A 14,072-nucleotide genomic window follows, 5' to 3' on the forward strand; every position below is an offset into this window, starting at 1 on the left:
AGGAGGTCATGGTTCAATTCCCAGCAAGGGCACACGCCTAGGTGTGGGCTCAATTCCCAGTGTGAGGCCTGCAGGAGGCAGTGTATCAGTGATTCTCTCTCATCATTGATGTTTCTATCTCTCACTCTCTCTCATTTTCTTTCTGAAATCAATAAAGATATATTTTTTAAAAGGAAGCTATTAAGAAAAAGAGCTTCTGAAATACAGTACACACACACACACACACGTACACGCGCACACATGCACACACATCTTTTTTTTCTGTCTGCTCCTTTAATTTGCTCCTTTTCATCATCTTTAACTATAATTTGAACAACTGGATAAAGTAGCAAAATCAGGCTGGTAACTCTTGGTGCAAAACCTGATGTGACGGGCTTGCAGTAGGGGTGACCTCGGGAGTCAGAAGTACAGAGCACTCACCTGTGAGTCAGGAGTCCTGGTCCCAGGGCTGTCACTGAATCGTTGGCCTAAATTCACATATCTGGCAAAATTCTTTGAAACACAGGACAGTGACGAAATTCTAGACTTAATACTGTTCTCCTGAGGATGGAAGCTTTTAGAGGTCCCTCATTCTGGTCTTCTCTCATAAGACCAGGGTAATGCTGGGCTGTGAGGGATCTCTAGGTTCCCTTTCTGCTCCAGCAGCCTGGACTTAGAGATCTCATAAGAAGGGAAGTCTGTGCTATGGCTTCAGGGAGATTAGGAATGAAGTGGAACCTGAGAACAAAAACATATCCAGGGGCAGTTCCAGTCTCTTAATTCTTCAACCGAGTGAAATCACCCATACCCCACTTAACTGGGAGTCTGAAAGGTGTCATTTCAGTGAGCTGGATCTCAGTGGTCCTGTTCTTCTCACTGATTTATTAAGTGCTGACTGTATTTCAGGCACTTTTCTAAATGCTTTACATATATTAACTCATGTTATGTTTATAACATTCCTGTGATATAAATACTCTCATTTTCACTATTTTACAGATTAGAAAACCTGTATTCAGAGTGTATTCGTTTCCTAGGGCTGGCGTATCAAACTACCATAAATGAGGTGGCTTGTCACAATAGAAGTTTATTCTCTCATCGTTCTGGAGGCTAGAAGTCTGAAATCAAGATGTTGGCAGGGCTGTGCTTCCTCCGAAGGCTCCAGGGAAGAACCATCCTTGCCCCTTCTAGCTTCGGTACTCCTTGACATTCCCTGGGTATGGCAGAGTATCTCCAGTTTCTGCCTCTGTCTTTATACTATTTCCCTCTCTATGAATCTCTGTGTTCGAGTTTCCTTCTTCTTATAAGGACACCAGTTATTAGATTAGGGTCCAACCTAATCCAGTATGATGTCATTTTAATTACATGCGCAAAGACCTATTTCCACATAAGATCAAGTCAAGACCAAGGGTTAGGACTTGAACATACCTTTTTGGGGAATACAATTCAAGTTATAACACAGAGTTGAAGTAATTTCCCAAACATCTAATAACTGGTGAACTCATAAAGATGAGGTCCCACATGATTCAGTCTCAATCAGGAGTTACATCCAAAAAAACAGGAAACTTAAAAAATTGAAATTAAGGCACAATCAACTCATTCTCTTGAGAAACAAACAAACAAGGCAGATATGTTCTTTTTTTTTTTTTTTTTTAATTTTTATTTTTATTTTTTTTTTAATAATAATTTTTATTTCTTAAAGTATTACAAATAGTATTACATATGTCTCCTTTTTTCCCCCCCTTTGTCTCTCCTCGTCCATCCACTTACACCAACCAAATATCTTCTCGTCTTGGTGACACAAGCACAGGATAACCACAAAGAATTCCCACTGAAAAACGGGAGGAATGGGAGGCATATCACAGTCACTGCTCCATAGTAATCTGAACATCCGCCAAGCACAGCCGCGCACTCCAGAGCTCTTTTCTGCATACGAGCCGGGTGTGCTCCTAAGAGTGAGTCATCCGTCACCGCTCTGTGTGCTCCTGGTTCTGCCCTCTGCTTGTCAGCTTCACCCTCTGAGACTACTCTTCCTTTTCTATACGAAATCGCCCATTTGTAGCTGAATACTCCTTCCCACCCTATCTCCTCTGCGTTGCAACTTGGAGGTCTAGAGTCCTCTTTTTATTTTGATTTGTCTCAGTCATTCTTAGTCCAAGCTGGTTGGTACATCTCTCTTTAAAAAACATTTGGTGTTTCATATATTTAAATATATTCCCACTCTAGACCAAAACAACACCACCCACAGTTCCTTTCAAAATAGCTCTCTCTCTCTCTCTCTCTCTCTCTCTCTCTCTCTCTCTCTCTCTCTCTCCTTTGAAAAGCATGTTAAGGTACTATGGAACAATGTTCTTAAGATTCCTCAGTGTCCTTTGATCTAGCTAATAGGGAACAATAGGCACTGCCTTAAGTCTTCTACATTTAAATGAAGGGTCTTACAGCCAGAACTTTGTAATTATTTTTATCCTGAGAACATTTTTGCTTTTAAAATATTTTGCTAGTATAGAGACTAGAGATGAGAAATAGTCTTATTTTCCAACCCAGCTAGCCCTGGACCCTCTGTATTTCCTTTAATTTCTGCTTGTACACCAAAGACTTACTTCTTCCTGAAGTACCTTGCCATATACAGCTGGAAGCACATACTGACACTTGCAACATTCTACGTAAGATCTCCTCAGCCAGATCCACAAGTTTATTACTATATATTTTTCTACCTTCTAATTGCCATAGGCAAATTTTGCCACTTGTTTCACCACTATGTGACTCAGGTCACCATTTGTCAAGCCTCCTGAAGTATTTTCCTCACTGGTAGCCAAACTAAAGCCACATGTTCTAGTTTTGGTTACTGTGGCATCCTACTCCTGACAATAATAGTATCTGCCAGAGTGCAGTCAGAAAAGCAGAGCTTCTGTGAGTATTGTGAGATAATGACTATTTATGGGCATTAGAACTCATATAATTATAAGAACAATTAGGAAAGTGATGGTCTCAGCTTCTCATAGACAGAATTGGAGGACCACAGAAAGGTTACTAATCAGTTCTCCTGAAACCCTGGAATGTGTGGAAATGATGGCATTTGCAGAGGAATCCAAGAATTAAGCAAGCCCAGCTAAGGAATCAACATGGGACTGTGAAGGGGGAGCCCATGGGGAGAGTCTATGAGGAGCTGTTGGCTCTGAGCAGCTATCACCCCTGTCAGTCCACCTACAAGCATCTGGTGGTAGGCTTGCTGGTCCTCAGAACCAGTAGTTAAAAAGAATAGCTGGGTGCAGATTGAAGAGAGTGAGGACCAGTTATAACCTATTGGGTACATCTATATCTGTTCACTTCTATATCTGATCACAAACAACCTTCAGAGAGTAAAAAACTGTTGTGTGCTAAACTCACAGAAGTTCCTCTTTTGGCCACTACCCTGGAACTATACAGGGAAGGAGACCCTGGGAAATGTAGTTTCAAGATCAACTAATTGACAAGAGGACAATCCAGCACAACCTAAATGTCTGCCTAAATTATCTCTGTAAAGCTCTTTAAGGGCCCAGAGAAAAATTCAGAGGGTGTAGCTTTTGAGCAATGACAAGCAAAGCCTTGAGCCATTGAGTCTGTAGGACGGCCCTTGTTGGTTGATCTCATGCCTCATAGGAGCATGAGTGCCATTGGCTATGGAATCAGAATGCTGCGATTGTGGACCAGAGCCACCACTTGCTAAATAATGACCTTGTCTGATTCATTTGGGTCATCTGGGTTTCAGGTTTCTCATCTATAAAATGAGAATAATTGCTCCCACGCTACCTTCTCCATCTACTGCTCCAAGGAACCAATGGGTAGCTATCTATAAACTCTGATAACTTTATGGACATGTGGAAAGCAGCTGTATCTGTCATTCCACAGAAATTTGGCCAAAGTTTCTGCTGTCCTGCCCTAGTTTTGCCTAGGAGTTTTTATACTGTTTCTACTAAGGTAGAAGATTCATAGAAAACAGACTCTGGCTTCTCCTCCTTAGATCTCTCTTTCCAGATTTCTTTCCTCAATAGAACCCCTTTCTTATGTCAGGTGTTGGTTAGAAAGGAGGGGTGGTTGAGACTCTGAATACTCCAAGTTCTGTCTGGACTGTAATGTGGAGAATGCCAAAATATATTTATTTGTTGCATGAGCTTCATATGCAAGTCCCCTGCTTCTGGGAATGTGAAATTTAGTAGCAGAATAAGTTAAGTACTCAAATGTGTATGTGTTAGGGCATTGTCGGGCTATAGTTACTGCAGTGAAAGACAGGTAGTTCAATTCCCCTCTGCCTGGATGCTCTCCTTACTACCCCTCACTCTCTAGCTGCTCACCTTTCAGTCCCCAGCTCAAAGAACATTTTCTTCTTCCTAAATGTTTTCTGATTCCCCTCATCTGGATGCTATTTTTTTCCATTTTTTACCCCCCCCCCATTACTTCCTTTCTTTCACTCCAATAATTATAGCCTGACAATGCCCTAAAACATATACATTTGAGTACTTATTCTCCTACTAAAATTCACATTCCCAGAAGCAGGGGACTTTCATATGAAGCTCATGCAACAAATAAGTAATTTTTGGCATTCTCCACATTACAGTCCAGACAGCACTTGGGTTATAAATGATTGTTGAATTAAGTTGAAAGAAAACAAATTGGGGACATGCATCCATGTGCTGGTGTCTTAAATAACAATAGCCTGAAAGGACATGGTTGCCCATAATAAGATAAAGAAAAATGAAGAGTCTGTGATCCCCAACCAGATAATTCTTGGTTCTCTATTATCATGAATTTTGTGTCATCATGCGATAAGGCATTTCCCTCCATCTTGTTAATATGATGGCCCTAAAATGGGACAGTCCAAACAAGAGCCAGGGCTCAACCTGTACTCAGAAATAAATGATTTTTATAGAATATTACAATTCATAGCAGCAGCTGCAAATCTTAACCAGGGCCAGTGACCCCCTCTGTTTAGGTTACAGCTGGAACTTTCACTGAGCCACATCCTCTCTGGGAGATAGTTCATGCACCCAAGATAGGATTTCAAGAGGCCCTTGAACCGGAAAAGTTGTTTGTCAAAGTGTCTATGTCTTTTGTCACGGGCGCTCTGGGTTGTTGGGTTTCTTTCTCCAGGGTCAGAAAAGTTCCAAAAGCAAAATTGATATCAGAAAATGCTTGTGATTATCTCTTTACTCTTAAGCAAGTCACTTCCCCTCTCTAGATCTCAGTTTCCTCTAGAACAGTGGTTCTCAACCTTCCTAATGTTGCAACCCTTTAATACAGTTCCTCATGTTGTGGTGACCCCCCGGCCCCCAACCATAAAATTATTTTCGTTGCTACTTCAACTGTAATTTTGCTACTCTTATGAATCATAATGTAAATATCTGATATGCAGGATGTATTTAGGCGACCCCTGTAAAAGGGTCGTTCAACCCCCAAAGGGGTCGCGGCCCACAGGTTGAGAACTTCTGCTCTAGAAGGAGGTCAATTGAAATAGCTGTGAAAGGTCCCTCCCTCCACCTCTGATATTCCAGGATTCTATTCTGAGCTGCAGGCTAAATTCCCAGAGTCCCAAGGCCTTTTCTTTCCTGCTTCCAAAGGTATATATGGTTCAGATTTTCCCATGGGTCTCAGCTGGGGTATTCTTACCTGTTCTCTAAAATAGTGTGGCTCTGCAGGTGATTACTTTATCTGCCATCATAAAAAGGTCCCTAAGCCTGGAATATATGAGGAGGTAAGTTATTTATCACAGACCTTTATTAGGTCTCTTCCTTACAAATTATCTCTGATTGGTTTCACTTAGAAGTGTCTATGCTCCAGGCATTACAGACCCCAAAGACCCTGGGGTACCAAATTACAGGAAGGAGGCTGCTATGTCTGGAAGTGTTACTGCTCAAGACATCACTATTCATAATTGTTTTTGTATTATATTATTACAGACCACAAACAAGTCCATCAGATTCTTTAGCAGGAAGCAATGTGTGTGTTGAAACCCCTGCTCCCATTTCCTAGTATGTATGAATGAATCTGTATGTATGGATATTATAATTTGGTAGAATACTAGTATATCAAAATTAGAAGAGAACATAGAACTCAACTATTTCAAACCCCTGTTCTATTAGGTGGATAACCGAGAACTAACAAGGAGGTGACCATATAACAGTTTATTGTAGACCAGGAATAGGGGTCAGGACCTCTAACTATACCTTCCATTACTCCAAAGCTGTGGCTACCAAGACAGGGCACTCCAGCTCATGCAGTTACTCATAGCACAAGCCCTTTCCCAGGCCCTCACTCCAAACCTATTTAGTCTTATTTTTATTAAGTTCTAAGAAGAGCAGTTTAACTTGTTTCTATTTTACAACATTTCAGCTAATAAACTCATAAAGATACAGGAAATAAAACAGTACATAAAGAGGACATAAGAATTACAAAGGCATTATAGTCTGGGGATGATCCGTGTAGGGTAAGCAACATTGCACAAGGCAATATCCCCAAGATGGCTGATGTTCATAACAATCCCTGAGTCCCAACAAAGGGTTGGCATGTTTCACCTAAGAAAGAAAGGTTTTGTATAAAGCACTTTAAAAAGTATTATACCAAAGAATTGTTTTACTTTTTTAAAATTATAATTAAGTAAAACTTCAGCTATCTTTAAAACTCAGATAATGAAAATAACAAACCGGCTGTGATGTTCAAGGAAGTGACATTTCAGCTGCGTGCATATAGGCACATTCTACAGTGATAAGTCTGGTGAAGTTTGGCTAGTATCTGCAGAGAAAAGAAATAAATAGCAAAGCCATGATCTCATCTTCTGTTTACACTTCAATTCCCAAAGTTAGCGATTAATTGTCCTTGTGTTTTGTTGCCAGGGCAAATTGTTTTTCTTTAAAACTCCCACTTATTTTAAATAAATAAATCATTAGTTTCAAAACAGAAGTGTCAAATGTCAAGATACTCTGGCATACTAAACTAAATGAACAAAACAATGAATTCATTAGAATCTACTAGAGATAGGCAGCCTTTGAGAACTTTCCTTTAATGACTTTAAAGGCAGCAGAAATTATTCTTGGTGAGAGATTTTCTTATGCATCTTGACTAAAATCAGTCTAGAAGTTGCAAGTACAAATAACAGGCTTACAAGAATTGGGAAAGGTGTAAGCAATAGAGTGATAGGTAGGCCAAGCATTTGTGGTCAAATAAATAATATCAAATAGCTGCTATACAGTGCTTCCCAAATCAACACACACAATCACTGTTAGGCAACCAGTTTGAGATCTCTGCTTGGGTCTCTGGCTCTTCCAATGTAATGAATTCTTTTAGCAAATAGGCAATTTTTACATCTGAGTCTTAGTACAGACATACTCAAAAATATACTATTTCTGGATGATCCCAGTAGTTTTGGTATTATTAAGACTACCTATTAAATGTAGTTCTGATGACATGTCTTTCCTGTTCAAAAGTTTTCAATGTCTTCCCTTTATTCACAAAATTCTTCCCTTTATTCACAAAATTCAAGGTCAACCATAATCTGACTAAATAAAAATAATCACCCATCTTTCTAAGTGTGTCGCCTACAATCTGTGTGTCTCCTACAATCTCCACAGATTACCTGGCTTCTCATTGTTCTCAAAATGGGCCTTGTTCTTTGAGTTCTTGATAACAAATAACTGCTATGTGCCAGGTACTGTTCCATGCACTGAGGACACATCTATAAAGAAAACAAAGTCTTGTTGTCCTGCAGCTTACATTCTAATGGGGATATTTCACCTTCTTCTGAGTGCATCCCCAGTGCTTGTTTCCATTAAACCACCTGTCACACTGCATAAGAGCTCTGTGTGTTTTCATCAGTCTTAACATGCACAGCTCTATGTCTTCTTCTTCTCTCATCATCCCCATCACCTATTTTGCCCAGTGTCAGCACACACTGAATGCTCAATGAATGACTTATATTGTATATAAAGTTTCTTTTCTTTGGAAATGTGCTAAATTTCTGTTGCATATAAAATCCATCTGTGAGGTTTTCTCTTTGTTAATTTTAACATTGAGTTATTTTCAACAAAGAAGCCATTTGGTTGTCAACAGGAATAAAAAAGGTCAAGCTACTTCTGATGGATCTAAACAAAATGAATGAAACAGTGATTGGATGGCCACTTTTACTTAAACTGTAATGTTTCTTTCCTTAAATCCCATAATCCCTAATCCCTATCCTTTGGATTTCCCAGGCTGCTTGGTCTACCTCAAGGGAAGCCCCTCCCTCTTTTCTACTGAAGAAGCTAATTTGTGAAGCTGCTCATTTGTTCCCTTTCTCTTTGACCTCAAAGGTAGAAACTGAAGACCAGTTGCTGGCAATCTTCTGTGGCAGTGAGAACACAGACACTGAGCATACCCCTGGCCAGGAAATGGTCATCTCCCCTGGTTCCTTCATGTCCATCACTTTCCAGTCAGATTTCTCTGATGAGGAGCGATTCACAGGCTTCGATGCCCACTACATGGCTGTGGGTAAGTGAGAAGTGGGTGGCTCATCCCCAGGTCTCTGTTCCTCACTAAAGATTAAAAGTGCCTCATATTCTCTTCTTTACAATGAACACCTGTATACTCACCACACAGATTCTCCCATGAATGTCTTACTGCATCATTTGCTCTATCACATATCTATCCATCTGCTGACTGGTGACTTGGAGCATCTTTACACATGCTTATTGGCCATTTATATACCCTTTGGGGGGAAATGTATGTTCAAATTTTTAAAAAACATTGTTATTGATTTCAGAGAGGGAGGGAGAGGGGGGGAGAGATAGAAACATCAAATGATGACAGAGAATCATTGATCAGCTGCCTCCTGCATGTCCCACACTGGGGATTGAGCCCACAACCCAGATGTGTACCCTAACTGGGACTCGAATTGTGACCTTCTGGTTCATTAGTCCATGGTCAACCACTGAGCCATGCTGGCTGAGCCAAATTTTTAAATTGGATTGAGAACATACATCTTTTTTATCTTTATATTTCCAGTGCTTAGGACAGGGTTTGGTCCCTATAAGCAACATAGAGACAGGCAGAATGGAGTAGAAGTTAAGGGCCTATGCTCTGGAACCAGCCCATCTGGATGTGAATGCTGTCCCCACCACTTACTATCTGTGTGACTTGGAGTAAGTTACTTAATGCCTCTAAGTCTCTCAGTCTTATCATCTGTTGAATAAGAATAGTAACAGTCCTGCTTGCTATTATCTCAATGGTTAGAAGATAGTGGCACCACCACAAGTCAGGTTGCTTGGGTTTGAATCTGGCTCTCTGTAATCTTGGGTAAGCCTCTTACCTTTCTGAGTTCCAGTTTCCTCCTGTAAACAGAAACATTGGCTACTTCTGGGCTTCATGTGAGGAATAAATGATGAAATGCAAGTATCTCACAACATAGTGAATAGCCTACACTAAGTGCTCTATAAATGTTAGCTGTTTTATTCATCATCCCATATGGATTGACTGACTGAGAGGCTATGCCTTTCCCCACAGATGTGGACGAGTGCACAGAGCGGGAGGACGAGGAGCTGTCCTGTGACCATTACTGCCATAACTACATCGGTGGCTACTACTGCTCCTGCCGCTTTGGTTACATCCTCCACACGGACAACAGGACCTGCAGAGGTAGGGCCTAGGGATGATCCTATTCATCACCATTGTGTGCCACATTTTCCAATTAGATGAGGAAGGCTTAGAAGAAGGACAGTAAGAACAATTAAAAATGAAGTCAGAGATCTGTGCTTCTAGGTACCACATGTTTGATGCTGTTGAAATGCCCAGCAGCCCTAGCCTGTAGACCATCTTTTTTCCTGGGCAGCAGGAATCTCTGCCCTTTTCTCCCTATCTCCTTTCCCTCTGCGGGTAATTGGTCTGCTCAAGAAAAAAAGCTTTCCCAGTCCCCTCTCTCTGAGCCATGAACTAGGCTTCCCCCAGAAGTTCCTTTTGTTCTCTTTGTGATAAAAAGAACCTTGGTCCAAAAGAGAACCTTGGCCCAAAGAAAAAAAGAGGGAGGAGAGAGGCAAAGACAGAGAGCAAGAAAACATCTCATTCTTGCTCTCTCATGCCTATTCTGCCATAGTCTCTGGGCTGGGCAGAGGTGGACAAGCAAAAGGGTCAGTTACTTTCCATGAGGACCATCTAGCTAATGGGAAACAGACACAAAGCAAATGGTGAAAAGTAGTAAATGCTGTACAAGTAGTGTGGCCACAGCACGATGAGACCTGAGTCTGCCTGGGGTATGGGCAAACACGTCCCAGAAATGGTGGCCCTGACAGACATAAAAGAATAAGGAAAAGGAAAGCATTCCAGGCAGAGAGAACAGCTTCCGCAAACCTGCCTAAGCCCAATAGAATTTGGAATGTTTGGGGAAATACCAATAGATTAGTATGACTACAGGGTAAGGAGCTGGATTTTAGAAAAATCCTTTGGAAGCTGAGTGAGAGATCATTGGAGGAGGACAAGGCTGGAAGTGAGAATTCTTTTTCTTTCTCCTTCAAAAGCTTCTACTTGCTTCTGAATAAAATCCCTATATGACTCATCAGTAGAGAAAGGGCACATACAGGAGTTTCATCTTGAGGGTTATATTTTCTATGGTTTCCATTCAGTAAGTTTTTATTGAGTATCTAGTATATACTGAGTTCAGTGGAGGCTAAGAATGAGCAAGATTTCTTGATCTCTTTTTCACTTTTACCTGTGCCTCCAGGAACTTTTTAAAACATTATCTTCCTAATCTTCTTAATATCTGTCCCTACCCATGAAATTTTAATATCACAGATACACTGTATATATTACTTATGTACTGTATGCCTAACTATAAAAAGGGTAAGAGTTCCCCCTACCAAGAACTAATTTTAACCCCCTTTGGGGCAATATCATTGCCATGAGAATGTGTGATACAGAAAACGAAAACATGGAAATGCAAGTAACCTTGACCTAAACCTTGTTCTACAGCTCTGAGTTGTAGACTTTCAAGTTAGTTGTGCCCCTTTTTCTGGGACACAGTTTACTCTTTTGCAAATGAGCAGGATGAGCTAGTGCTTAGAAAGAACTGACATCTAACTTCTAGGATAGGTCAACTCAAGGACAAAGGTCCAATAGCAAATAAAAGGACCTCAGCAGAGCTAAGCCACGGCTAGGTGCTATGTCCTTGGTGCAGCAGATGAAGTGGGGACAAAGAATCCCTGAGATCAGGGGACTTACAGTCTAGTGGGGGCAAGAGAATCCACAAACAAATCTATCACATAGTGGCAAGTAGTGGTCAGGAGCATAAAGGGAAACAAAGCAAAGCCAAGGGCTAAAGTGAGGGGGTGTATGAGGGATCAAAACAGGCTTTGAGCAGAGACCTAATGGAGTCTGGGCTGAGGGGAGAGCAAGAAAAAAGCAGTCCAGACACCACCACCTCAACTATTCCATCTCAGAACCTTTCCATCTTAAACCCTATCCTTCCCTCCTTCCCCCCAATGCTACAAAATCTGATGAGAAGGCTTATAACACTCATTGCCTTTGAATCTTGACCCTGCAAATTACTAGTGTGTGACCTTGGATAAATCATTTCCCCCTCATTGAAATTCAGTTTCCCCATTTGTGATAGGGGGATAAGTATTCCTTTCCTGCTAGCCTCTCGGGACCACTGTGAAACCGTACAGTAACAGTTAAGAAAGGAGTTTCTGTGGCCATGTGTGGTGGGTCACTTTGCTCTGGTATGTTTCCCATAGTGGAGTGCAGTGACAACCTCTTCACCCAGAGGACTGGCGTGATCACCAGCCCTGACTTCCCCAACCCTTACCCTAAGAGCTCCGAATGCTTCTATGCGATCAGACTGGAGGAAGGTTTCATGATCAGCTTGCAGTTTGAAGACATTTTCGACATTGAGGACCATCCAGAGGTGCCTTGCCCCTATGACTATATCAAGGTAAGCCTGCAATGGACCTTTGCTCTGGCGATGCTGGAAAATCTTGCTGAATTGGGAAAATGAATAATCTTGCCCTCTACCTTCTCCCAGGATAGGGGGCCAAACAGCTATCTTCCAAAAGATAACTATTTAAAATAACATCTACCAGCTTAATCAGATCCAGTCTAGGGATCTTCCCTGATCCAAAACTAGCCACTTGGCCACCTACAAAATCCCTTTTACCATGTAGCATAACATCATCATGAAGTAACACCTGGAGTGAAGGTCATGAGGACCACCTTAGAATTCTGCCTACCACACATAGTTTCCAGGAGCTCTGCCATGAGCCTTATCCGGGTACTTAATCACTTGGGGCTTTACTTTTCCCACCTCTCCACAGTAAGGGTGACAAGATGAAGATATCACCCAGGATTGTAGATCCTGGTAACTAAATGAGGCTTAAGGAATTCTCATCCTCAGAGATGGAAGGAAAAGAGTTAAATGCATAGGAAAGACCCAGGACTGGAAGTTGGAAAATCTGGATCAGTGAATAGTACCTATTCCCTTTCCTCCATCCCATCCCCCTATCCTAGTCCACACCTAATTATCTCCTGGTCAACTGCAAGGCTTCTACCCTTGCCCTACACAGCCTGTTCTCCCATAGCATCCAGGCTGATCTTTATAAAAGTCAGATTAGATCAAGGTTGCACTTGGAAGTAAACATAAATTCCTCAGCACAATGTGGCCCTTGTGCCTTTTCAACTTCATGCCATGGTACTCCCTCTGTTGGCCTTGACCTTCACATATGCTGTATTCTCTACCTAGAAAGTATTCTACCCTCTTCCTCCAATGAAAAGCTCCTATTCATCCTATATGTCTCAAATCCAGTATTGCCTACTCAAGGAGGCCTTCCCTGGCCACCTATTTAGAGTTATTATCTATCATATTAATGATGAAATCTATAGGTTACATAGATTTTACTACATAAGTTAGAAATAAAAAGCACATATTTATTATCCTCCCCCAACTAGACTGCAAGTTTTTTGAGGGCCATTTCTATGCTTTGCACAGGCCAAAGCCTGTCCCTCTCTGAGGCATAATATGTTCATCTTTGAGCAGAGGATTATTAACATGCCTAGTCCACTGTTAGGACTATTATAAATTGTAAATTGTGGGACTGGAGATGGAGCTATCTGGTGAATGGTAACACCCACTAGAAATGTGAGTGAATAATAGGTTTCACATGAAGGCTTCCAGAAAACCCCAGGTACAGTGTAGAGGTGGCCCCTGCAGCAGCCACTGCTATTCTGATGTGAACCTCCTTTTTCTTTGTCTTGTCCCTCACAGATTATAGCTGGCCCAAAAGTCTTGGGACCCTTCTGTGGAGAGAAATCCCCAGAACCCATCAATACCCAGACCCACAACGTCTCAATCCAGTTCCGCAGTGACAATTCAGGCGAGAACCGGGGCTGGAAGCTCTCGTACAAGGCAACAGGTAACTTGGTCATTGCACTCAGCCCTCATGGAGCAGTGGCTGAGGGATGAGGAGGCTTCACCCTGGGATTGTGGTGGGATTACCAGCTCTGCCACTGAGTACACCAAGGCACATTTTCTCTTCTGACTCAGTTTCTCTTCTATAAAATGGGATATTCATGGTGTGTTCGAACTTGCTGTACTTCAGAATCATATGGGGAGATTAAAAAAACAGAACTTGGTTTTTAAACCACACCCCCCGACATACACACTGTGATTCATTGGGCCTGGAGAGGACCCTTCCAGCTCCATCCCTCTCCAAGTCTGAGGCTGGAATTTTGTTGTGGGCCTGTAGCTCAAAATGTTCCATTACAGCAGTTTGGCTCTTTATGTTCCCCCTGGACTGGCAAAGCCCACGGGTTTCATTCCCTGATACCCCAAGGCAGCCAGTCCTGGCCCAAATATTGATAGAGCCATTTGACCCAAGGTGTATGCAATAACTTGAAAAAGAAGAGGGTGGACATCAGTGACAAGACCACAGCTGGGCATGACTAATTCAATTTATAGACTCCTATCCCGGCCTGGCCTGCACTATCAAATTTAGTGCCCAGTTCTGTGGAGAAAAGTGAAGCAAATGTTAACAAAAGAGAGTTTGTCCAGGAAAAATTTTCTGGGATAGTCCCAGGCCTGGGAATCCTGTCTGATTTAGTCTTTTGAA

The 14,072-nt window shown here is 41.7% G+C and overlaps 1 protein-coding gene across 2 annotated transcripts in view; it reads left to right on the top strand.

Moving 5' to 3' along the window:
- MASP1 (mannan binding lectin serine peptidase 1) overlaps positions 1–14,072 on the top strand; it is a 62,873-nt gene that overhangs the window by 16,998 nt on the left and 31,803 nt on the right. For both annotated transcript variants that reach the window (XM_006084791.3, XM_006084792.3), the window contains exons 3-6: positions 8,295–8,472; positions 9,484–9,615; positions 11,706–11,902; positions 13,229–13,376. In XM_006084791.3, coding sequence (XP_006084853.1) covers positions 8,295–8,472; positions 9,484–9,615; positions 11,706–11,902; positions 13,229–13,376 — 655 coding nt within the window. The remainder of the gene's footprint in view (positions 1–8,294; positions 8,473–9,483; positions 9,616–11,705; positions 11,903–13,228; positions 13,377–14,072) is intronic.

Source organism: Myotis lucifugus, unplaced genomic scaffold (assembly GCF_000147115.1).
Source record: "Myotis lucifugus unplaced genomic scaffold, Myoluc2.0 scaffold_14, whole genome shotgun sequence".
NCBI lineage: Eukaryota > Metazoa > Chordata > Mammalia > Chiroptera > Vespertilionidae > Myotis > Myotis lucifugus.